At 42.9% G+C, this 25000-nt stretch overlaps 1 protein-coding gene across 1 annotated transcript in view; it reads right to left on the reverse strand.

Annotated features, from left to right (window-relative positions):
- Window positions 1-3669: 3669 nt before the first annotated feature.
- Window positions 3670-25000, reverse strand: part of LOC110172785 (tissue factor-like) — a 24180-nt gene continuing 2849 nt past the window's right edge. Inside the window, exons 2-7 of the mRNA XM_055151686.1 lie at window positions 19929-20040; window positions 10445-10534; window positions 10220-10314; window positions 9125-9303; window positions 7758-7920; window positions 3670-3931 (exon numbers count right to left, since the gene is read on the reverse strand). Of these exons, the coding sequence (XP_055007661.1) occupies window positions 3744-3931; window positions 7758-7920; window positions 9125-9303; window positions 10220-10314; window positions 10445-10534; window positions 19929-20040 (827 nt within the window). The 3' untranslated portion in view covers window positions 3670-3743. The remainder of the gene's footprint in view (window positions 3932-7757; window positions 7921-9124; window positions 9304-10219; window positions 10315-10444; window positions 10535-19928; window positions 20041-25000) is intronic.

The following is a 25000-nucleotide window of genomic DNA, read 5'->3' on the forward strand; positions in this document are numbered from 1 at the left end:
TGTTACGTCCTAAAAAACAGACCTGGAGTTTGTTTTGTTTCATGTCTAAACCTTTCACAGCAAAAAAATATATATATCTAGGTCAATGAAAATGACTTAAAGGTTGTATAGAGGATTTTCCAAGGAACGAGAAATCCAGCGACTGTTTGTTCTTTTTCAAATGTTGCGCATGTGTGAAACCACCCCCCCTCCCCTACAGCTCCCTACGTAGAAACGCCTCCTCCCTCCTCCTCCTTACGCCAGAAACAGGTTTGTTTACAGCCGGTGCGCTGCACATGACTTGTAAAAACAACTAACTACAGTGTTGGTTAGGCAAGACGGAGAAGTGAGGAGCGGGGGGAGCGGGTGCGCGGGCATTTTGTGCGCGGACGAGAAGTGAGGAGCAGGGAGAAGAGCGGATCGGGCAGTGGGGAGAGGAGCAGTAAGGGGAGCAGAGAAGGGTGCGCGGAGATTCAGTGCGAATGAACTAGCTACAACACGCAGCAGCAAGCGGACTCTTCCTTTGCCTTGAAAATTACGTTTTCAGACATAGGATATCGCTTTCGTGTCCTGAAAAACGTTTGTCTAGCTTTGGCGACCAATGCGTCAGTCTTTAGACCCTGCGTCTGCTTCAGTTGCGCCATCGCTGGAATGAATCTTCAAGAATCACCTTAGTTTGGCTTCGCTGCTTTTCCCCTTGTCTTCTTCTTTCAGCAATCTCAAAAACGGACTTTCTTTTGCGGCGAACTGCTCCTGGATTCTTGTCTGCCATTGCAACAAACTTTGTGCTGAGAGGAAGATATAGGTCAAAAAAAGCCACTAAGAACTGTTGCGTTGGTGGAGTAAACAGCGTCTGTGCGTCTGTGGACTGCGTGACAGTCGTACATAAACCACGTACCGGCGGCGCGCAGGCAAGTCAGTTACACTAGAAACGTAGGGAGTTTGATTGACAGCCTGTCAGCTAACAGATAACGAGGCAGTGTCGTTATCTATTGGCAAATGTTCAGAGTTGATGAATTTTTATTCTCTTTTTTTTGGTCTATAATGCTATCATTGACAATTTGAAACAAAAAAAAATCCTCCATACAACCTTTAAATCAAGAATGTTTGACTTTATTTGAGTACCGTATTTTTGGGACTATAGGGTGCACTTTTTTTTCTCTAGTCTTGTGTGTGAGTATCTGCTGCTCCTGTTCCTCCTGCACCACTGTTACTTGGCTCTACTGCACATTACTTCTACACCACTCAACAATTTAACATTTAAACTTTAAACTTATAAAGACGACTGAGAAGACTCAACACAAGCCGTGTCGTTCAATCATTCCTTTTTCAATATAAAACCAAAACTAAGAAAATGAAAAAAGAACTATTTTCTTCATTATTTGTCTCCAAAACCAAAATGAAAAAACAGATAATGATTTGTTTTTTTCAGTTTTCAATTTTGTGTTTAAATGAAAAATGGAAAAAAAAACGGATAACGGACGTTTATGTGACATCTATGACTGTGATGCCGGATTTTTGCGCTGCATACGGACTGATCCAGGTCCAGGACCAGACCGAGACCAGACCGGGACCAGACCAGGACCAGGGCGGACTCCAAGCCTCCGCGGGGTTTGAGTCTCAGCTTCGAGCTCCGGCCCTGCCGTGGGCTCTGAGCCTCTGGTCTGGTTCTGGTCTTGTCTTGGTCTCAGGCCCGCGCTGGTCCCGGTCTGGTCCCAGTCTCATTAGCACTCTGGTCCCGGTCTGGTCCCAGTCTCATTAGCACTCTGGTCCCGGTCTGGTCCCAGTCTCATTAGCACTCTGGTCCCGGTATGGTCACAGACCTGTAGTCCACATTCTCACTTTCCCCACACAGAACCAGCGCACAGACGACAACAAGGAACCACTCGGACTGCTGGTTTTGGGCTCAGTCCCACTCTGGTCCTGCTCTGGTCTTGGACCTGGATCAGTCCTGGTTCAGTCCGTACGTGGTGCAAAAGTCTGACATCGCAGTCACGGAAGTCACGTAAACGGGAAACGGCCGTTATCCATTTTTTCCATTCTTCATTTAAACACAAAATCAAAAAATGAAAAAATTAATAGTTATCCATTTTTTCATTTTGGTTTTGGAGACAAATAATGAAGAAAACAGTTGTTTTTTCATTTTCTTATTTTGGGTTTTCCACAACATTGTCACACGACCGATGTCACGAACCCAGAGAATCAGGATGGAGCGAGTCACAGCGACGTGGCCCAATAAAGACGAGACTCAAGCTCCGACATCAGAGTATCAGAGTTTTCAGGAGTCCACACAGTCCCCGACACATCTGGACCGACATGAACTCGTGGAGCTGGAGGCACCAGATCGTTCAGACTCTGGAGCCGATTTCCATCAGATTAGTGTGAACGACACTGTACACACAACAAAACCACTCGAAAACGATTTCAATTCCATCTTGACTTGACTAGATTTCATTTTTTGCAGTGTTTTTATGAGTCTGTCTACATTTCCTAAACTCAAAATGTTCCGTTTCACATTGCGATGTCATGAAGTGGTAGTTTTCAAGTTCACAGTTACGTTTTATTTTCAGTGTGAATGAAACGAAACAAAACTCCAGGTCTGTTTGTTTCTGAAAACTACATTAGAACATTTTCAAATCAACTCAAAATTTCACAGCGATCTTTTGATTTCTTGATTTTGTTTCTCGTGTGACTTCAGCTTATACGGCGAACAGTGAAAAACAAAAAGTAAAAAGCCCCGCCTTTCACATTTACCCCGAAGAGACACAAACGTACCCTTCTGTTCGCAACATCCGTCTGTTTTACAAATAATTGATTTTGTTTGAAAGTATGTGTGTATTATTTTCTGCATTTGACCCACTGGAATTGTGACGCAAAATCGTTTTTTGTTATTTTTCTTCCGTGTTTTATCGTCCAAAAAAAAAAAAAAAAAAAAACCTGCCTGAAGAGCTTTTAGAGCCACCCACGCATGTTTGAGTAATGTAGTGATCTAGCGAGAACATGCAAACTCTGCACTGTTCAAAACAAAAATCTATTTCGTGAATTTAAATCTTTATAGCGGACGGTGATGTTCATTTTTGCAGGATTTATGCAGTAAACTAAAGTACTCCGCAGTAAAAGTACTCCGCAGTAAAAGTACGTGACAGTGAAAGTACTTCACAGTGAAAGTACTCCACAGTAAAAGTACATCACAGTAAAAGTACTTCACAGTGAAAGTACTTCACAGTGAAAGTACTCCACAGTAAAAGTACATCACAGTAAAAGTACTCCACAGTAAAAGTACTCCACAGTGAAAGTACTCCACAGTGAAAGTACTTCACAGTAAAAGTACTCCACAGTGAAAGTACTCCACAGTAAAAGTACTCCACAGTAAAAGTACTTCACAGTAAAAGTAATCCACAGTGAAAGTACTTCACAGTAAAAGTACTTCATAGTGAAAGTACTCCACAGTAAAAGTACTCCACAGTAAAAGTACTCCACAGTAAAAATACTTCACAGTAAAAGTACTCCACAGTGAAAGTACTCCACAGTGAAAGTACTCCGCAGTGAAAGTACTCCACAGTAAAAGTACTCCACAGTGAAAGTACTTCACAGTGAAAGTACTCCACAGTAAAAATACTTCACAGTGAAAGTACTCCACAGTGAAAGTACTTCACAGTGAAAGTACTCCACAGTAAAAGTACTCCACAGTGAAAGTACTTCACAGTGAAAGTACTCCACAGTAAAAATCCTTCACAGTGAAAGTACTCCACAGTGAAAATACTTCACAGTAAAAGTACCCCAGAGTTACAGTACTGCGCAGTAAAAGGTCTGGGCGGGTCTCGGGTTCGTGAGTCTGGGGTTTTGTTTTTGCGTCGACAGAATCGGCAGTAAATGGCCAGAACCGTCACCAGGACGATGAGGAGAACCAGAGGGATGAAGACGGCCTGAAAGACGGAGCGCATGTCCAGCTCTGAGAGGAAAAAAAGAGAAAAAGAGACACGTCATTTTTAATTTAACAACTTTAAACAAAACAGGATGAAATGATGACACTGATGGTCACTTTTAGCCGCCACAAACTACAGGATTATTTTGTTTAAGTCACAGTAGTGGGAGGGCGGGATGAGAAACTACAGTCCCACAAACAAAATCTGAGTGTAAAGTAAAATACACAAAGATTCATGTTTGTCTGTCAAACTTTATTTGTGCTGGAGATTTTATTTGACATTAATAAAAACATTTTAAGCAGCGTAAACTCGTGTATGTGGACTAATCTCACCCAACGCCCAGGACAGGGACCAGTACTGGGCCCCGCCCCCCTTACGCCGCACAGACCGTCCCTCCTCCTGTACGTCACATGGGCTGCACCACTAAACCAGGTCTAAAACCAGGTCTAAACCAGGACTAAACCAGGTCTAAAACCAGGACTAAAACCAGGTCTAAACCAGTTCTAATCCAGGTCTAAACCAGTTCTAATCCAGGACTAAACCAGGACTAATACAGATCTAAACCAGGACTAAACCAGGACTAATCCAGATCTAAACCAGGACTAAACCAGGTCTAATCCAGATCTAAACCAGGACTAAACCAGAACTAATCCAGGACTAAACCAGTTCTAAACCAGGACTTTTTTTTTTTTTCAAATTCGCTCATGAAAACAAAATCAGTTCACATTTTTTTTAACTTGGGGAGAATCAAATCGCTGCTAAAATCAGACACATTCTCCTGTCGAGTTTGGTGAATTTAGAACTTTTCTTAAACTCTAAACCGTTCTCTTCCTCCCTTTAAAAAGATGAAGATGTGAGTGTGGCCGCTTCACTTTCTGGAACTAAAAATAAATCAATAAATAAATAATAATAATTCTAGTGAAGATGTTTGAGTTTCCTCTGGGATTTTCTGCTTTTTTCGGAGTTTGATCTTTGGGGAAAAGCGTCACGGAAAAAATGACGAAGAAACTGGGATTAACCCGCGACTCTGACCCCGAAACAAACTCTGGCTTTATTTACTCAAAACTTTCACTTTTTATGACGACGTTTGGACCCAGAGTCGACAAGAAACACGAGAGAAAAGACGAGAAAATCTGGAACCAGAAAAAGTTTAAAGATTTAAGATTTTAAAAGGAACAAAACAAAAAACTGAAGAGAAAATATAAAACAGGACTAAACCAGGTCTGAACCAGGTCTGAACCAGGTCTGAACCAAGACTAAACCAGGACTAAACCAGGTCTGAACCAGGTCTGAACCAAGACTAAACCAGGACTAAACCAGGACTAAACCAGGTCTGAACCAGGTCTGAACCAAGACTAAACCAGGACTAAACCAGGACTAAACCAGGTCTGAACCAGGTCTGAACCAAGACTAAACCAGGACTAAACCAGGACTGAACCAGGACTAAACCAGGTCTGAACCAAGACTAAACCAGGACTAAACCAGGACTAAACCAGGTCTGAACCAGGTCTGAACCAAGACTAAACCAGGACTAAATTAGGACTAAACCAGGACTGAATCAGGTCTAAACCAGAACTAAACCAGGTCTGAACCAAGACTAAACCAGGACTAAACCAGGTCTGAACCAGGTCTGAACCAAGACTAAACCAGGACTAAACCAGGACTGAACCAGGACTAAACCAGGACTAAACCAGGTCTGAACCAAGACTAAACCAGGACTAAACCAGGACTAAACCAGGACTGAACCAGGACTAAACCAGGACTAAACCAGGTCTGAACCAAGACTAAACCAGGACTAAACCAGGACTAAACCAGGTCTGAACCAGGTCTGAACCAAGACTAAACCAGGACTAAATTAGGACTAAACCAGGACTAAACCAGGACTAAACCAGGTCTGAACCAGGTCTGAACCAAGACTAAACCAGGACTAAATTAGGACTAAACCAGGACTGAACCAGGACTAAACCAGGACTAAACCAGGTCTGAACCAGGTCTGAACCAAGACTAAACCAGGACTAAACCAGGTCTGAACCAAGACTAAACCAGGACTAAACCAGGACTAAACCAGGTCTGAACCAGGTCTGAACCAAGACTAAACCAGGACTAAACCAGGACTGAACCAGGACTAAACCAGGACTAAACCAGGACTAAACCAGAACTAAACCAGGACTAAACCAGAACTAAACCAGGACTAAACTAAGATTAAACCAGGTCTAAACCAGGTCTAAACCAGAACTAAACCAGGACTAAACCAGGTCTAAACCAGGACTGAACCAGGACTAAACCAGAACTAAACCAGGACTAAACCAGGTCTAAACCAGAACTAAACTAGGACTAAACCAGGACTAAACCAGGACTAAACCAGGACTAAACAAGGACTAAACCAGGACTAAACAAGGACTAAACCAGGACTAAAACCAAGTCTGAACCAGGTCTAAACCAGGTCTAAAATAATCCTTGTTCTTTTCTTTCGTTTGTGAACTTTGTTGATCGATGTTTTGATGAAACTAAAAGGAAAAAGTGAAAACAAAAGATTTAAACCGATTCAAATCTGGTTCTGGTCGGGACCGTGTGAAGTTTGTGGCCTCGTCTCGTTTCACCATTTTGGTTTCAAACACAAATAATGAGCCGAGTCCGAAAACGACGTAAAAAAAACGAGAAAAACTGAGTCAGATGTGAAAAAACAAGAGTCCAGAAAAAAAACAACCTCAGGGAAAAAACAAAAACACATCTGGAAGACATGTGTGTGAAAGAAAGAGAGAAAGAGAGAGAGAGAGAGAGAGAGAAACGAGAGAGGAGAAAGAGAGAGAGAGAGAGAGAGGGATGGGGAAAGAGAGGGAGAAGAAAGAAGATAGGAAAGGAGGGGAGAGGGGAGGAGAGAAAAAAACATAGGTGAGGGAACGAAAGAGGAGAGAGAGACAGAGAGAGGGAGTAGAGGGGAGGGGGGAGAGAGAAAGAGAGAGGTGAGAGGGAGGAATGGGAGGGGAGTAGAAGGATACAGAGAGAGAGGAAGGAAAGAGAAAGAGAGAGAAAGAAGGGGGGAAAGGGGGAGAGAGGATGAAAAAGGGAGGAGAGAGAAGAGAAAGAGAGGAGAGGGAGAGAAAGAAGAAGGAAGGCGGGAGAGAGGGAGGAGAAGGAGAGAGAGAGAGGGAGGAGAGAGAGAGAGCAAGAGAGCAAGAGACAGAAGGGAGAAGGAGGGGGAAGGAGGGAGAGAGAGAAAGAGAGGGAGGAGAGAGAAGACCGAAAGAGGGAGTAGAGAGAGAGAGAAGAGAGGGAAGAGAGAAAAGGAAGGAGGGAGGAGGAAGGAGAGGCACAGAGAAAGAAGGAGAGAGAGAGGAGAGGGAGGGAAGGGTGGAAAGAGGGAGTAGAAGGAGAGAGAGAGGAGGAGAGGGAAAGAGAAGGGAGGAGGAGGAGAGAGACAAAGAGAGAGAGAAAGAGAGAGAAAGACAAAGAGAGAGAGAGAAATACAGAAAGAGAGAGAAAAAGAGAGAAAGAGAAAGACAGAAAAGAGAGAAAAAGAGAGAAAGAGAAAGACAGAAAGAGAGAGAAAGAGAGAAAGAGAAAAAGACAGAGAACGACAGAAAGAGAGAGAGAAAGAGAGGAGGAAGAGGGAGAGGAGAAGAAAAGAGAAAGAGAGGGAAGAAGGGAGCATAAAAAGAGTGAGAGAGAGGGGGAGGGAGGGAGGGAAAACAGACAGAGGAAGGAATCGAGGGAAGAAGAAACTGAGGATAGAAAGAGAGAGAGAGAGAGGAGTAAGGAAAGAGAGAGTAAAGATTTGAAAAGAGGGATTCAGTCTTTGGTGTTTTCTCGTCTTTTTTCCCGTGAGAAGCGAGGGATGGCGTCTCTTCTTACCGTCCAGGATTCCGGAGCCGGAGGTGCAGGTGATTCCGCTCCACGCTCCTTTACTCACGGACATGTGTCGGTTCTGGACGTACGCGGCGACCATGAAGCAGTAACTCTGACCCGGGTCCAGACCGGAGATCTGAGCCACGTTTGAGTCCAGATCCACCTTCCTCTGCCAGAAAGAACACACAGACACGGATTTACCTGAGCCGGTCCAGGTCCAGGTCCTGATCCAGTCCAGATCCAGTCCAGATCCATGTCCAGGTCCAGTCCAGATCCAGTCCAGATCTGTCTTCAGATCCAGTCCAGGTCCATGTCCAGGTCCATGTCCAGTACCAGTCCAGGTCCAGGTCCAGTACCAGTCCAGATCCAGTCCAGATCATGTCCAGATCCAGTCCAGGTCCAGTCCAGATCCATGTCCAGATCCATGTCCAGATCCAGTCCAGGTCCAGTCCAGATCCAGTCCAGGTCCAGTCCAGATCCAGTCCAGACCCAGTACGGATCCATGTCCAGATCCAGTCCAGGTCCATGTCCAGATCCATGTCCTGGCCTGATCCAGTCCAGCTTTTGCTCCCTCTGTGGGCTCTAACCTGGTCTCTGGTCTCTGGATCTGGACTTTGGACTGTGGATCTGGACTGTGGATCTGGTCTCTGGACTCTGGACTCTGGACTCTGGACTTTGGACTCTGGACTCTGGACTCTGGACTCTGGACCTGGACTCTGGACTTTGGACTCTGGACTCTGGACCTGGACTCTGGACTTTGGACTCTGGACCCGTGAGAGTTTTCAGAGTTTCTGTTTCCTGCTGCTTCAGTTTCTCAGAGTCCAGGATTATGAAACATCTCAGGAGGATTCAGAGGAACATGAATCAGCCCAGAGTCTGAACTCCTCCTGGTCTAAGGTCAGGACCTGAGGACCAACACCGTGGGACTAAACTGAACCAGGACTAAACCAAGACTAAAGCAGGACTGAACCAGGACTGAACCAGGACTGAACCAAGACTGAACCAGGACTGAACCAGGACTAAACCAGGACTAAACCAGGACTGAACCAGGTCTAAACCAGGACTAAACCACGACTAAACCAGGACTAAAGCAGGACTGAACCAGAACTAAACCAGAACTGAACCAGGACTAAACCAGAACTGAACCAGAACTGAACCAGGACTAAACCAAGACTAAACCAGGACTGAACAAGAACCTGGACTGGACCAGAACTGAACCAGGACTGAACCAAAACTAAACAAGAACCAGGACTAAACCAGGTCTAAACCAGGACAAAAGCAAGACTAAACCAGACCTTAGACTACATGTAGACTATGGACCCCCTCTGGTCCCAGAGCTGGTCCCAGAACTGGTCCCAGAGCTGGTCTCGTACCTCCATCGATTTATCGGACTTGGAGTAGGACACTTTGTACTTGAGATCTTTCTGGAGGATGTCTCGGATGGAGAGCTGCTTCCCCCCAACATGGAACGAGGTCAGAGGGTCCGTGATGTTCAACGTGACCGAGTGCTCGCCCACCTTCAGGATGGAGAACGAAACTGCGCTCAGCTCACCTGAAACACCAGAGCCACAGTCAATCCTCTGACCTTCTGACCTTCTCCTCTGCTCCTCTGACCTTCTCCTCTGCTCCTCTGACCTTCTTCTCTGCTCCTCTGACCTTCTCCTCTGACCTTCTCCTCTGCTCCTCTGACTCTGACCTTCTGACCCCCCTCTGCTCCTCTGACCTTCTCCTGACCTTCTCCTCTGCTCCTCTGACCTTCTCCTCTGCTCCTCTGACCTTCTCCTCTACTCCTCTGACCTTCTTCTCTGCTCCTCTGACCTTTTCCTCTGCTCCTCTGACCTTCTTCTCTGACCTTCTCCTCTGCTCCTCTAACCTTCTTCTATGACCTTCTCCTCTCCTCCTCTGCTCCTCTAACCTTCTCCTTTGCTCCTCTGACCTTCTCCTCTGACCTTCTCTTCTGCTCCTCTGATCTTCTCTTATGCTCCTCTCAGATGGAGGTTGTGAGTTAGATTCAGGTGGAGGTTGTGGGTTAGATTCAGGTGGAGGTTGTGGGTTAGATTCAGGTGGAGGTTGTGAAGGTTGTGGAGGTTGTGGGTTAGATTCAGGTGGAGGTTGTGGGTTAGATTCAGGTGGAGGTTGTGGAGGTTGTGAAGGTTGTGGAGGTTGTGGAGGTTGTGGAGGTTGTAGGTTAGATTCAGGTGGAGGTTGTGGAGGTTGTGGAGGTTGTGAAGGTTGTGGAGGTTGTGGAGGTTGTGGGTTAGATTCAGGTGGAGGTTGTGAAGGTTGTGAAGGTTGTGGAGGTTGTGGGTTAGATTCAGGTGGAGGTTGTGGAGGTTGTGGGTTAGATTCAGGTGGAGGTTGTGAAGGTTGTGGAGGTTGTGGGTTAGATTCAGGTGGAGGTTATGGAGGTTGTGAAGGTTGTGGGGTTAGATTCAGGTGGAGGTTGTGGGTTAGATTCCGGGTCTTACTCTGTGTGTAGGGGTTGAAGAAGGTGGAGTAGGTGTGTGGAAGGTCCTCGTAGTCGTCGTAAAGATCGTCAGTCTGAACATCGGCCTGGAACTTCCTGGACAAGAGGAGCTCAGGTCTAAACCAGGTCTTAACCAAGACTAAACAAGGTCTAAACAAGGTCTAAACAAGGTCTAAACCAGGTCTAAACCAGGACTAAACCAGGACTAAACCGGACTAAATCTTACCTGTTTTTATATTGCAGTTCGTGGGTCAGGTCACATTCTTCGTGTGAGATCTGGATACAGTGTGGAGCCGCGATCCAGTCTCCGTCTTCTCTGCAACAAAACACATTTAACAGATTAAATATCGACCACAGAGACCGGAGATTTTTATTTTACACTTTTTTATTGTTTATTGATGTAAAAATAATTATTTAGATGAGGCGGGTACGGAAGCCGAGACAAAGGCAAACGCCGCAACAAATACAAATGCGACAACACACCAAAAAGCCACAACAAACCAAGAAGCCACAACACAACAAAAAGCGACAACACACCAAAAAAAGCCACACAAAAACAAAAAAAGCCACAGCGGAAATTACTGCGGGACTTTTAATGCAAACGCCGCAACAAATACAAATGCCACAACACAAACGCAAATGCCACAACACATTAAAAAGCCACAACACACACACACAAAAAAGCAACAACACACCAAAAAAGCCACAACTCACCCAAAAAAAAAGCCACAACAAACCAAACAAAGCCACAACGGAAATTACCTCGAGACTCTATTTTAATACAAACGCCACAACACATCAAAAAGCCACAACAAACAAAAAAAAGGCACAAAAAAAAATAAAACAAAAAAACAACGGAAATGACCGCAGGACTCTATTTTAATGCAAACGGCGCAACAAATACAAATGCCACAACACAAACGCAAATGCCGCAACACATTAAAAAGCCACAACACATCAAAACAAAGCCACACCAAACCGAAAAAGCCACAACTCACCAAAAAAAAAAGCCACAACGGAAATGACCTCGGGACTCTATTTTAATGCAAACGGCGCAACAAATACAAATGCCACAACACAAATGCCACAACACATTAAAAAGCCACAACACACCAAAAAAGCCACAACTCACCAAAAAAAGCCACAACAAACCAAACAAAGCCACAACACAAATGCAAAAACCACAACACATTAAAAAGCCACAACACATCAAAAAGCCACAACAAACCAAGAAGCCACAACACAACAAAAAGCCACAACAAATTAAAAAAAGGAACAACAAACAACAACAAAAAAGCCACAACGGAAATAACCGCGGGACTCTATTTTAATGCTAACGCCACAACAAATACAAACGCCACGACACAAACGCAAATGCCACAACACATTAAAAAGCCACAACAAACCAAAAAAAGCCACAACACACAACACCATCCACAAGTTTAAAGTCTCTGTCTCTGTCAAAATAAATAAACTACAGTCAAATTATTATTTATTTTTATTTTTTTTTTACAGCAGCTTCAGAAAGTGCAGAGTGTCTGTGTGGGATCAGGTTTCGGGGTCCTGGTCTGACCCGCTGGCCTCGGCTGAAACATGAAGTGCTGCTAAATAAAGACGTCTGCAAGGAGGACAGACGGAGGAGTGGGAGTTAAAGCTGCACTGCGGAACTTTTCTGACTGAGCGCCGCCACCCGCTTGTTACCGATTTGTCCGGAATGTTCCACAAAATGGGACCAGACACATTTTTAACCATCACATCTGTAAAGAGGCGCTCACAGAAATAATACTATTTTATTTTTTTTTATTACATTTTTTTATTTTTTTATTTTTTTCCAGTTAAATAAAAAATAAAAAAATAAATCCAAGAAATATAATTTTTTAAAAGGCCTATATTACTCTGTTTTATTTATTTTTTTCTATGTTCTAATGTCATTTCTTCATCACAAACAGACCTGGAGTTGTGGATTTTCTTTTTTTTTTTTTTTCTTTTCATAACACACAAACTCTGCACATTTAGGCTTTTAGGTTCTTCTCTTAAACTGAAAACACTCTGTTCCACCTTGTGATGTCATCAAGTGGTACAACAGGAAATCCACACACCTTCACTAGAATCATTTGGGGTCATTTCAGTCCTGGAATCACCAATCTCTACTGAACTAAACGAAAAAGGAGCTGTGGACTCAATTGAAACTACCGCCTCATGACATCACAAGGTGGAACAGAGCGTTTTTGAGGTTTGGAGATGTAGACAGACGAATAATAAAGAGTTGCTCAAACGTGTGAACGAAACAAAACACAAGTCCAGGTCTGTTTTTGAGGAGGGAACAATATTAAATCTGTATCATTCATTCATTCATTTTTCAATATAAAACCAAAAATAAGAAAACGAAAAAACAACAATTTTCTTCATTATTTGTCTCCAAAACAAAATGAAAAAACATATAATGATTTGTTTTTTTCAGTTTTCGATTTTGTGTTTAAATGAAGAATGGAAAAAAAAAAAAGGATAACGGCCGTTTCCCGTTTACGTGACTTCAGTGACTGCGATGCCAGACTGAACCAGGACTGATCCAGGTCCGGGACCAGACCGGGACCAGACCGGGACCAGAGCCTCTGCAGGGTCCGAAAATCAGCTTCGAGCTCCGGCCCTGTCCTGGGCTCTGAGCCTCTGGTTTGGTCCCGGTCTGGTCTCGGTCTCAGTCCTGATCTCAGTCTTGGTCTGGTCCTGGTCTCAGTTGTGATCTCAGTCTTGCTCTGGTCCCGGTCTGGTCTTGGCCTCAGTCTCGGTCTCAGTCCCGGTCTCAGTCCCAGTCTGGTCCCGGTATGGTCCCGGTTTGGTCCCAGTCTGGTCTCAGTCTCAGTCTCGATCTCAGTCATGGTCCTGGTCTCAGTCTCGGTCTCAGTCCCGGTCATGTAAACGAGGCCATTATCTTTTTTTTTTCCATTTTTCATTTAAATACAAAATCGAAAACTGAAAAAACAAATCATCTGTTTTTTCATTTTGGTTTTGGAGACAAATAATGAAGAAAATTGTTGTTTTTTCATTTTCTTATTTTTGGTTAGAAAGAAAGAAGAACAGAGAAGTTCCAGAGTGCATCTTTGCATGCAGTAGGTGTGTGAGAACTGTATTTCATCGCTCCGTGTGTTTACTCAGGGTGTAATAAATCGTGAGGAAATAGACTCGAGACTCTGTGATAAAAGATTCATGTTGAAATTGGGACTCGGACTTTTTTCCCATGAGTTTTTGGACTGATTGCTGTTTACGATGCCCAAACTCAGATTCCACAAACGGAGAGAAAAAAACAAACCTTGAAAAATGAAACTGTTTGCATTGGTCCCAAGATCTTCCTCATTTCCCTTATATATCCATGTGGAATGTGAAAATTAAAGGAACGGAGAAGTTGGAAACGTAAGTAAAAGTAATTTATTGTTTTATCATTATTCGTTTCACGTTGTACTTCTTCTTCTTCACTTTCCGCTTGATCGGTCCGTCGGAAAATAGAGTCCCGCGGTCATTTCCGTTGTGGCTTTTTTAGTTTGTTGTGGCTTTTTAATGTGTTGTGGCTTTTTAATATGTGTTGTGGTTTTTGCGTTTGTGTTGTGGCGTTTGTGTTTGTTGTGGCGTTTGCATTAAAATAGAGTCCCGCGGTCATTTCCGTTGTGGCTTTTTTTGGTGTGTTGTGGCTTTTTTGGCATGTTGTGGCTTTTTTGATTTGTTTTTGGCTTTTTTGGTTTGTTGTGGCTTTTTGTTGTGTTGTGGCTTTTTTTGATTTTTTGATTGTTGTGGCTTTTTAATGTTGTGTTTTTGTGGCTTTTTGTTGTGTTGTGGCTTTTTTGTGTTGTGGCTTTTTGTTGTGTGTTGTGTTTGTGGCTTTTTGATTTGTTGTGGCTTTTTAATGTGTTGTGGCTTTTTTTTTGGTGTGTCGTGGCTTTTTGTCGTGTTGTCGCATTCGTATTTGTTGCGGCGTTTGCGTTCGTTGCGACCCCTCTCGGCGTCCGTACTCACTGGCTGGCGCGCGCTCTACGTCTTCCGGGGTTCTTGTGTTTTCTGATTCCTGACGTAGTCGCTGGAGAGAAATGAAATCGCGCCTAGGCACTAGGGGGCGCCAGACGCACTGACAGAGCGCTCCACCGAGATCGGAAAACGACGACAACAAAAGGTAAATTGCTAAAAATGTGATCGTTCCATTTTATAATTCTGTAAAACGAACTAAAGTTGGAGCCAAAAGGAGCGAGCGGAATTATTTGACACTTTTTTACAACTGTTTATTTAAATTTAAAAACTGAGCCAATAAAAACATTTCAGAATACACAATATAATAATACATCTGTACTTATTTTGACCTCTTTAAAGTGCTTTAAAATGTTTTCCTTGTGTATTTGAAAGTCCTCTGTGTTCCGTTCTGTCTGCGTCTCATTATGTTGTGTTGTTTGAGAATCAGGAAGTGCACATTAGCATGCTGGTCACTGTTAGGTTCACGTTTCAAAGAAAACTCCGTGAAAAGTGTTTTTAAACTCACTGCGGTGAATAATGAGAACGCTCTGGATGAAGAAGGGAAGAGACAAAGAATCTGGACGAGTGTAAACTGTTTATGACGAACTGATTCTGTTTTTTTATGGGTTTAGAAAAGTAAAAATCAGAGACTCGGACTCGGACTCGGAGTTGATCCACAGAACCAAAACTGTTTGTGTTTCTCTTTAAACACTGAGTCCCGAAGCACAGAAACGTGAACAGACTGACAACACACAGAACACAAAGAATGACTGAAAAAGAAGAAGAGAGGAAGGGAGGGAGGGAGAGGAGAAAGAAGGAGAAAGGGAGAAGGAAGGAATGAAGGAGAGGAGAAGGGAGGAGAAAAGGAAGGAGAGAGGGAGGAGAGGAGGGAGAGAAGAAGGGAGAGAGGGAGGGAAGGAGAAAAGGAGCGAGGCAGAGTAGAAGGAAGGAGAAAAGGAAGGAAAGAGAGAGGGAGGAGGGAGGGAGAGGACCAGAAAGGAGAGAAGGAGAGGAAGGATAGGGAGGGAGGGAGGGAAGCAGAGGAGAAGGAAGGAGAAAGGGAAGGAAAGAGAGAGGGAGGACAGAGGGAAGGAGAGAGGGAGAGGAAGGATAGGGAGGAAGGGAGAGAGGGAGAGGAGCAGAACGGAGAGAAGGAGAGGAGCATGAAGGAGGGAAGGAGAGAGGGAGGGAGCGAGGGAAGGGAGCAGGAAGGAGAGGAGGGAAGGATAGAGAGGGAGGGCAAGGAGAAGGAAGGAAAAAGAGAGAGGAGGGAATGATGGAGAGGAGAAGGGAGGAGAAAAGGAAGGAGAGAGGGAGGGAAGGAGAAAGGGAGCGAGGCAGAGGAGAAGGAAGGAGAAAGGGAGGGAGGGAAAGAGAGGGAGGGAGAGGGGAAGGGAGAGAGGGAGAGTGGTGGAGAAAGAGGGAGGGAGAGACCACTGTAGAGCTCTCTCTCTCTTCCTTTTCACTCTCTCCTCTCCCCTCTTTTTCTCCTTCTCTTTCTTTTTACGCTCTCCCCTCCTTCTTTCTATTTCCTCTGACCGTCTCTCTCGCTCTCTCTGTCTCTTCTTTCTTTTCTCCTTCTCTCTCTCCTCTCTCCCTCCTTCTGTTTCTCCTTTCCTCCCATCTCCCTTTCTCTCTCCTCTCTCTGTGCTCCTCTCTCCTCCTCTTCAACCCCACTCTCTCTTTCTCTCCTCTGTCCCCTCTCTTTTCTCCTCCTTTTCTTTTTGTATAGTTCATACAGAGAAGAAAGAGAGAGGAATAGAGAGAGAGAGGAGAGGAGAGGAGGGGGGTTCTTGTTGCTCAACACTCACAGTAAAAGACCGAATCAAAACGACGCTCGACATTCCACAAAAAACTCTGTAAGAGGTTTAGAAGAGAGAGAGAGAAGAGAGAGAGAGAGAGAGAGAGAGAGAGAGAGAGAGAGAGAGAGAGAGGAGAGAGAGAGAGAGAGAAGAGAGAGAGAGAGGGAGAGAGAGAGAGAGAGAGAGAAGAGAGAGAGAGGAGAGAGAGAGAGAGAGGAGAGAGAGAGAGGAGAGAGAGGGAGAGAGAGAGAGAGAGAGAGAGGAGGAGAGAGAGAGGAGAGAGAGAGGAGGAGAGGAGGAAGGAGAAGAGAGAGAGAGAGAGAGATAGAGAGAGAGAGGGAAGAGAGAGAGAGAGGAGAGAGAGGGAGAGAGAGAAGGAAGAGAGGAAGGAGAGAGAGGAGGAGAGAGAGAAGGAGAGAGAGACAGAGAGAGAGGGAGGGAGGAAGGGAGAGAGAGGGAAAGAAGGAGATAGAGAGAGGGTGAAGAGAGAGGGAGACAGACAGACAGAGAGAGAGAGAGAAGGAGAGAGAGACAGAGAAAGAGAGGAGGGGGGGGTGAAGAAATGGAGAGAGAAAGGAGAGAGAGAGAGAGAGAGGAGGAGAGGAAGAGAGAGAGCGAGGAGGGAGGGAGGGAGGGAGAGTGAAGAGAGGGAAAGAGAGCGATGGAGATATTAGGAAAGAGAGAGGGAGAGAGAGAGGAGAGAGAGAGAGAGAGAGAGAGAAAGAGGAGGGAGATGAGGAGAGAGGGAGAGGGAGAAGGAGACAGAGCGAGAAGGAGAGAGAAAGCGCGAAGGGAGATAGAGAGGAGGAGAGGAAGAGAGAGAGAGAGGGAGGAGGGAGAGTGAAGAGAGGGAAAGAGAGCGATGGAGACATTAGGAAAGAGAGAGAGAGGCGGAGGGAGGGTGGAGGAGAGAGGAAGAGGTAGAGGTAGATTAGATCAGAAACCAGACATGTGGAAACCTGCACCAATCCAATATTAAAAGGAAGTGTGTGGCCCAAGAGCACAGAGTCAGAGACAGAGACACGAGGCTGTGGCCACGACTAGAATGTGATGAAGTCATCGTCTCGCAGGGAAAAGGTTTGGTTTTAGTTTGTTTTTTGAGAAGGGAACAACATTTTAACTCGACTCAAATCTCACGAGAGTCGGTTCGGTGTGAAACATCAGAACTTTAAACTCCAGGTCAGTTTAGACTCTGAACAGTTTAAAGTTGTGAGATCACGTGACCTTTGACCTCCGAGTCTCGTTCAACACAGATGTTTGTGAATCACGAAATGAGTCAAAACTTTACGATTTACACAAAATAATTTTATAACAGAGTATTTATTGTTCCCTGAAGCGGCGGATCATCAGAGGAGAAAGAAACAACAAAACTCTGAACTCCACGAGGAGTTTGAGAAAAACACCACTGGAATAAGAGTAACTTAAAGTGTAACTTAAAGAGTAACTTAAACAGTAAATTAAAGAGTAACTTAAACAGTAACTTAAAGAGTAACTTAAACAGTAATTTAAACAGTAAATTAAAGAGTAACTTAAACAGTAACTTAAAGAGTAATTTAAAGAGTAATTTAAAGAGTAACTTAAAGAGTAATTCAAAGAGTAACTTAAAAAGTAACTATGGGGACGTACCATGAGAGCAGATGTGACAAAAAAAATTTAAACTTTTCAGACACAAAAATGAGACAAACTCAGATCTGTCGAAAAGTTGCAAGAAACACAAAAGTTTAAATCATTTTTATCGGTGAGGCTTTTTTTTTTATCTATAGACTGTTTATATAAATGGACATAGGGGGCACTTCAGGCTCCATCGACTCTGGCTCCATTTGACTTTCCACTGAAAAACTCGTCTCGTCTCTCTGTGTCTGCTGCTGTGAGGCTCGTCATTCTGGTCTTTAAATGTTCGTATTAACCCTCGACACGTGATCCTGGAGTTTTATTTTCACTGTTTTATCTGTAAATAAATTCTTATTTCTATCATGGACCTTGGCTCCAAATGTGCCGCTATAACCACGAGCCTCGATGAGCTTCACTTGACTGGATCTGAACACTGTCTCACTGAGTCCACGTCTTTTTACAGTCTGTGGTCCAATGTAAGAAAAAAAAAGTGAAAACTGTTTGAAAAATGTGGGAAAAGTGTTTGTGTTTCTTTACAGTTTATTCAATGCAGTGAATTTTATTTTTGAATTTGTATTCTGTTATATTTCAATGTCTGTATTGAATATAAACATTGAAATTTAAAATGTTTTTCACTTTTTATTAAGCATAGTAAATGCATATTTGTTAGGACTCTTTTTTTTAAACTTAAGTAAAATTTTAAAAATGTAGGTAAATGGTTGCATAACTTTTTTTTAAACTTTGTTGTCCTACTTTTTTAAATACTGTAAATTAAAAATATGTGCAAGTATCACCTAAAATCTTTAGTAACAATTAATAAAAAATTATAAATATATATATATATATATATATATATATATATATATATATATATATATATATATATATATATATATATATAAGCTCCCAGGCCTCTGGTAGAGGACCCGAGCTCAATGAGGGTAGAGAGACCTACCACCGTGGAAGGTAGAAACACATTTTTTTTTTTTTTTTAATAATATTAATAATAATATTTTAAGGCATTTTTTATTTTGAATACTAAATAACAATTAAAGATTTTGTGTGATACTCATTTTTATTTACATTAATTAAAACAGTGACACTATAAACTCAAATTTTTTTATTACTGCTTCATTGTTTGGGTTTACAGTGTTCGCAAATTTGACTTTTGTGAGTTTTAAGTCGTGTTAAAATGTTGTTCCCTCATCAAAAACAAACACACACATCAGTCTGTCTACACCTGCAAAGCTCTAAACGCTCTGTTCCACCTTGTGATGTCACAAAGAGGTCAACAGCTCCTTTTACTTTTGGTTTAGTGGAATAATAAAGGTGTGTGGAGTTTAAAAACACAGTGGAGCATTTCCTGTATCACGAGTCCAGGTTTGTGCGTGAGGAGGAAAACGTGGCGTCGTGTGGAGAGTTTCGTGATAAGAGCTGAAGTAACTCTGCCCCCAAAGTCCACCGAGCCAAGACCCAAGCGCCAACTCTGATAAACGCACACGAAGAAGAAGGAGAAGTATTTGTTCTTTCTTCACTCCTGGGAGCAGAATGTTCCAGAATGTTCCAGAATGTTCCAGATTGTTGGGATCGTTCGTTCACCTTCAGATCACTCAGAGTTCTGTGGCTCTGCTCTGATCTTTATCTCCAGACTGATGATGAAGAACGAGCAGGTCCGGCCCTGTCCTGCCACGATACTGCATGTGTGTAGTACAAGTACAAGTGCAAGTGCAAGTACTAAATCAAGGTACGAGGGGGGGAGAAGAAGTAGTAGTAGTAGTAGTAGTAGTAGTAGTAGTAGTAGTATAGTGGAAGTAATAGTGGCAGTAGTAGTAGTAGTACTAACGGAAGTAGTAGTAGTAGAAGAAGTAGTAGTAGTAGTAGTACTGGAAGTAATAGTGGCAGTAGTAGTTGTAGTACTAACGGAAGTAGTAGTAGTAGAAGTAGTAGTAGTAGTAGTAGTACTAACAGAAGTAGTAGTTGTAGAAGTAGTAGTAGTAGTAGTAATAGTAGTAGTACTAACGGATGTAGTAGTACAAGAAGTAGTAGTAGTAGTAACAGCAGTAATAGCAGTAGTAGTAGTAGTAGTAGTAGTAGAAGTAATAGGAGAAGTTGTAGTAGTAGTAGCAGTACTGTAGTAATAGTAATAGTAATAGTAGTAGTAGTAGTAGTAGTAGTAGTAGTAGTAGTAGTAGTAGTAGTAGTAGTAGTAGTAGTAGTAGTAGTAGTAGTAGTAGTAGTAGTAGTAGTAGTAGTAGTAGTAGTAATAGTAGTAGTAGTAGTAGTGGTAATAGTAGTAGTACTCACTCTGCATACTGGACGGTGTAGGTGTAGTTGGAGGGCGGGGCTGACCACCTGAGGATGGTTTTAAAGTCCAGAGAAACCCAGTGCACGTTCTCGGCCTGTGGACGTTCCTGATCTGACACAGAAAAAACACAAACAAACACTTTTCAGTCTTTTCATCATAACCGTAACCACATGAATAAAGTGTCCGACATGAATAAAGTGATCGACATAAATAAAGTGTCCAACATGAATAAAGTGTCCAACATGAATAAAGTGTCCAACATGAATAAAGTGACCAACCTAAATAAAGTGATCTACATAAATAAAGTGTCCAACATGAATAAAGTGATTGACATAAAGTGTCCAACATGAATAAAGTGTCGAACATGAATAAAGTGACCAGCATGAATAAACTGACCAATATGAATAAAGTGTCCAACATAAATAAAGTGTCGAACATGAATAAAGTGACCTACATGAATAAACTGACCCACATGAATAAAGTGTCCAACACAAATAAAGTGTCTGACACGAATAAAGTGACCTACATGAATGAAGTGTCCGACATAAATAAAGTGTCCAACACAAATAAAGTGACCAACATGAAAAAAGTGATCGAAATAAATAGTGACCAACATGAATAAAGTGACCGACATAAATAAAGTGACCTACATAAATAAAGTGATCGACATGAATAAAGTGACCAACATGAATAAAGTAAATGACCAACATAAATAAAGTGATCGACATGAAAAAGTGACCGACATAAATAAAGTGACCTACATAAATAAAGTGATCGACATGAATAAAGTGACCGACATAAATAAAGTGACCTACATAAATAAAGTGATCGACATGAATAAAGTGACCAACATGAATAAAGTGACCAACATAAGTGAAATGACTGCGCTAAACCTGCACATGTACAATCTGCACTCGTACGATACATAAATTACATAAATGTGACTTCCAACTTTAAAAAAATGAGTAACAGTTACTCAGTTAATTCATGTCTGTTAATCGTGGAGTACTTTTTACTTTAAGTACATTTTACTTAATACTGACAAGTAAATTGTATCTGATATTACAGCAGTAAAATTGACTTACAAAGTGAAAGTGCAAACTGTTACGAGGATTTTTTTTTAGTAAATCTTACAAGTTATTTTTGTGTGTGAAAAAGCTCTTGTGGTCCATGTGAGTCTGTTGCCTTCATGAGTTCAGATTTATGCGCTGGTGCTTTTCTACTTTTCTTTCGTATCATCTGCTTTTACATTTCTGAACTCTGCTGGAAGTGTTTGTTTTTTGGAGTTTTTGCGTCATCATATAGAATGTTGTACCGAATTCAACTTGTGAACTGTAATGGACCGACTCACTGGGTGTGTTTGTGTGTGTTTGTGGTTTGTGTGTTGTGTGTGTGTGTTGTGTGTGTGTGTGTGTGCATTTGTGGTTTGTGAGAACGGCTCGGAGAATGTTGTAAATGAAGTGCCCTCCGGGACCAATAAAGTTTTGTGGATTACAAGTGAGATTCTTATACAGATTTCAGTCTCTCTGCCCTCGGGAGTCTGGTGCGGTTGTTGTGTGTGGTTCAGTTGTGTGTGTGTTACAGTTGTTGTTGTGAATGTGTTACAGTTGTTGTGTGGGTGTGTTACAGTTATGTGTGTATGTGTGTGTTATAGTTGTGTGTTGTGTGTGTGTGTTACAGTTGTGTGTGTGTTGTGTGTGTTACAGTTGTTGTGTGAGTGTGTTACAGTTGTTGTGTGGGTGTGTTACAGTTATGTGTGTATGTGTGTGTTATAGTTGTGTGTTGTGTGTGTGTGTGTTACAGTTGTGTGTGTGTGTTACAGTTGTGTGAGTGTATTACAGTTATGTGTGTATGTGTGTGTGTTACAGTTGTGTGTGCATGTGTGTGTTGTTCGTGTGTGCGTGTTACAGTTGTTGTGTGTGTGTGTGTTGCGTGTTACAGTTGTGTGTGTTATGTGTGTTACAGTTGTGTGTGTGTGTGTTACAGTGTGTTGTGTGTGTGTGTGTACAGTTGTGTGTGTGTGTGTTACAGTTGTGTGTGTGTGTGTGTTACAGTTGTGTGTGTTGTGTGTTACAGTTGTGTGTGTGTGTGTGTGTGTGTTGTGTTACAGTTGTGTGTGTGTGTGTACAGTTGTTGTGTGTTGTGTGTGTGTGTTACGTGTGTGTGTTGTGTGTGTGTTTGTGTGTGTGTGTTACAGTTGTGTGTGTGTGTGTTGTGTGTGTGTGTACAGTGTGTGTGTGTGTGTGTGTGTGTGTTATGTTGTGTGTGTGTTGTGTGTGTGTGTACAGTTTGTGTGTGTTGTGCGTGTGTGTTTACTGTTGTGTGTGTGTTTGTGTGTGTGTTTACAGTTGTGTGTGTTGTGCGTGTGTGTTACTGTTGTGTGTGTGTTGTGTGTGTGTGTACAGTTGTGTGTGTGTTGTGTGTGTGTGTGTACAGTGTGTGTGTGTTGTGTGTGTGTGTGTGTTGTGTACAGTTGTGTGTGTGTTACAGTTGTGTGTTTGTGTGTGTGTTACTGTTGTGTGTGTGTTGTGTGTGTGTGTTACAGTTGTGTGTGTTGTGCGTGTGTGTTGTGTGTGTGTGTGTTGTGTGTTACAGTTGTGTGTGTGTGTGCGTGTTGTTACTGTTGTGTGTGTGTGTGTGTGTGTGTTACAGTTGTGTGTGTGTGTGCGTGTGTGTTACTGTGTGTGTGTGTGTTGTGTGTGTGTGTACAGTTGTGTGTGTTGTGTGTGTGTGTGTGTGTGTGTGTTACAGTTGTGTGTGTTGTGTGTTGTGTTACAGTGTGTGTGTGTGTGTACTGTTGTGTGTGTGTGTTGTGTGTGTGTGTTACAGTTGTGTGTGTGTATAAATGTGTGAGCAGCTGAAGAGAGATGGATGTGGACAAAAGGATCGTCCTGAATGTTTAAAAATACAACACAAAATGGAGGATCACAGCAGACACATTATAATCTGTTATATTTAGACTGTTTACACTTGTCCTGGTTCAGTCCTGGTTTAGTCCTGGTTTAGTTCTGGTTAGTTCTGGTTTAGTCCTGGTTTAGTCCTGGTTTGGACCAGGTTCAGTCCTGATGTAGTCTTTGTTTGGTCTTGTTCTAATCCTGGTTTAGTTCCAGTGTTTATACGATGTGTGAGTAAGTCTAAACACAACTTTATTCAGTTACAACAAAGTACTTTATACACAGTAACAGTAGTAGTAGTAGTAGTAGTAGTAGTATTCATAGTATTCATAGTAGTAGTAGGAGTAGTAGTAGTATTCATAGTAGTAGTAGTAATAGTAGTAGTAGTATTCATAGTATTCATAGTAGTAGCAGTAGTAGTAGTAGTAGTAGTAGTAGTAGTAGTAGTAGTAGTAGTAGTATTCATAGTATTCGTAGTAGTTGTTAGTAGTGGTAGTAGTCGTAGTATTCGTAGTAGTCGTAGTAGTTCGTAGTATTCGTAGTAGTCGTAGTATTCGTAGTAGTTGTAGTAGTCGTAGTATTCATAGTCTTTGTAGTAGTCGTAGTAGTCGTAGTAGTAGTTGTTGTTGTTGTAGTAGTAGTAGTAGTAGTAGTAGTAGTAGTAGTAGTAGTAGTAGTAGTAGTAGTAGTAGTAGTAGTAGTAGTAGTAGTAGTAGTAGTAGTAGTAGTAGTAGTAGTATACAATATTATTTATTTTATGTCATATTTCTGGGTCTCTGGACTTTTGACTTCACTTTGAGTCAGGGTCATATTTGTATTTTTACTTAAATATGCACTGTGTAACTTTTCTGGAGTTCAGGATGTTCCAGAACAGTGTGAAACATTCCAGGCAAAGCAAAAACATCTCCATGGAAACAAGCAGCAGAAAGTTACACAGTGCAACTTTAAGTATTTTTTGGCAGCGCCTCTGATCCGACGTGAATAAACTCTGTTGTTTCATAAATCCACAGAGTCTGGACCAGGTGTGTGTGTGTGTGTGTGTGTGTGTGTGTGTGTGTGTGTGTGTGTGTGTGTGTGTGTGTGTGTGTGTGTGTGTGTGTGTGTGTGTGATCAGACTGCAGAAGAACTGGGTCAAAGGTCACTCAGTCTAAGGTCTCAGGTCCAAATCTTGGTGTTGGTCTTGATCTTGATCTTGGTCTTGGTCTTGGTCTGGTCTTGGCCTGCTCTTGGTCTGGTCTTGGTCTGGTCTTGGTCTTGGTCTGGGTCTGGTCTGGTCTTGGTCTTGGTCTTGGTCTTGGTCTTGGTCTAGTCTAGTCTTGGTCTGGTCTTGGTCTTGGTCTTGGTCTTGGTCTTGGTCTTGGTCTTGGTCTTGGTCTTGGTCTTGGTCTTGGTCTTGTCTTGGTCTGGTCTTGGTCTGGTCTTGGACTGGTCTTGGTCTGGTCTTGGTCTGGACTTGGCCTGGTCTTGGTCTTGGTCTGGACTTGGCCTGGTCTTGGTCTTGGTCTGGTCTTGGACTGGTCTTGGTCTTGGTCTTGGTCTTGGACTGGTCTTGGTCTTGGTCTTGTCTTGGTCTGGTCTTGGTCTGGTCTTGGACTGGTCTTGGTCTGGGTCTTGGTCTTGGTCTTGGACTGGTCTTGGTCTTGGTCTTGGTCTTGGACTGGTCTTGGTCTTGTCTTGGTCTGGTCTTGGTCTGGTCTTGGACTGGTCTTGGTCTGGGTCTTGGTCTTGGACTGGTCTTGGTCTTGGTCTTGGTCTTGGTCTTGGACTTTTCTTGGTCTTGGTCTTGTCTTGGTCTGGTCTTGGTTTGGTCTTGGACTAGTCTTGGTCTGGGTCTTGGTCTGGTCTTGGTCTAGTGTTGGTCTTGGTCTTGGTCTTGGGTCTTGGTCTGGGTCTTGGTCTTGGTCTAGTCTACTCCTGCTCTGGTCTAGTCTTGGTCTTGGTCTGGGTCTTGGTCTGAGTCTTGGTCTGGGTCTTGGTCTGGTCTTGGTCTAGTCTAGTCTTGGTCTGGTCTGGTCTTGGTCTGGTCTGGTCTAGATCTTGGTCTTGGTCTGGTCTAGATCTTGGTCTTGGTCTGGGTCCTGGTCTGGGTCCTGGTCTGAGTCTGGGTCTGGGTCTGAGTCCTAGTCCTGGTCCTGATCCAGATGATTTGACTTTTGTGTTTTGGGTTGAAGGAGGAA

Source organism: Boleophthalmus pectinirostris, unplaced genomic scaffold, assembly GCF_026225935.1.
Source record: "Boleophthalmus pectinirostris isolate CB_2022bp ecotype Guang Dong unplaced genomic scaffold, ASM2622593v1 HiC_scaffold_16, whole genome shotgun sequence".
In the NCBI taxonomy this organism is placed as follows: domain Eukaryota; kingdom Metazoa; phylum Chordata; class Actinopteri; order Gobiiformes; family Gobiidae; genus Boleophthalmus; species Boleophthalmus pectinirostris.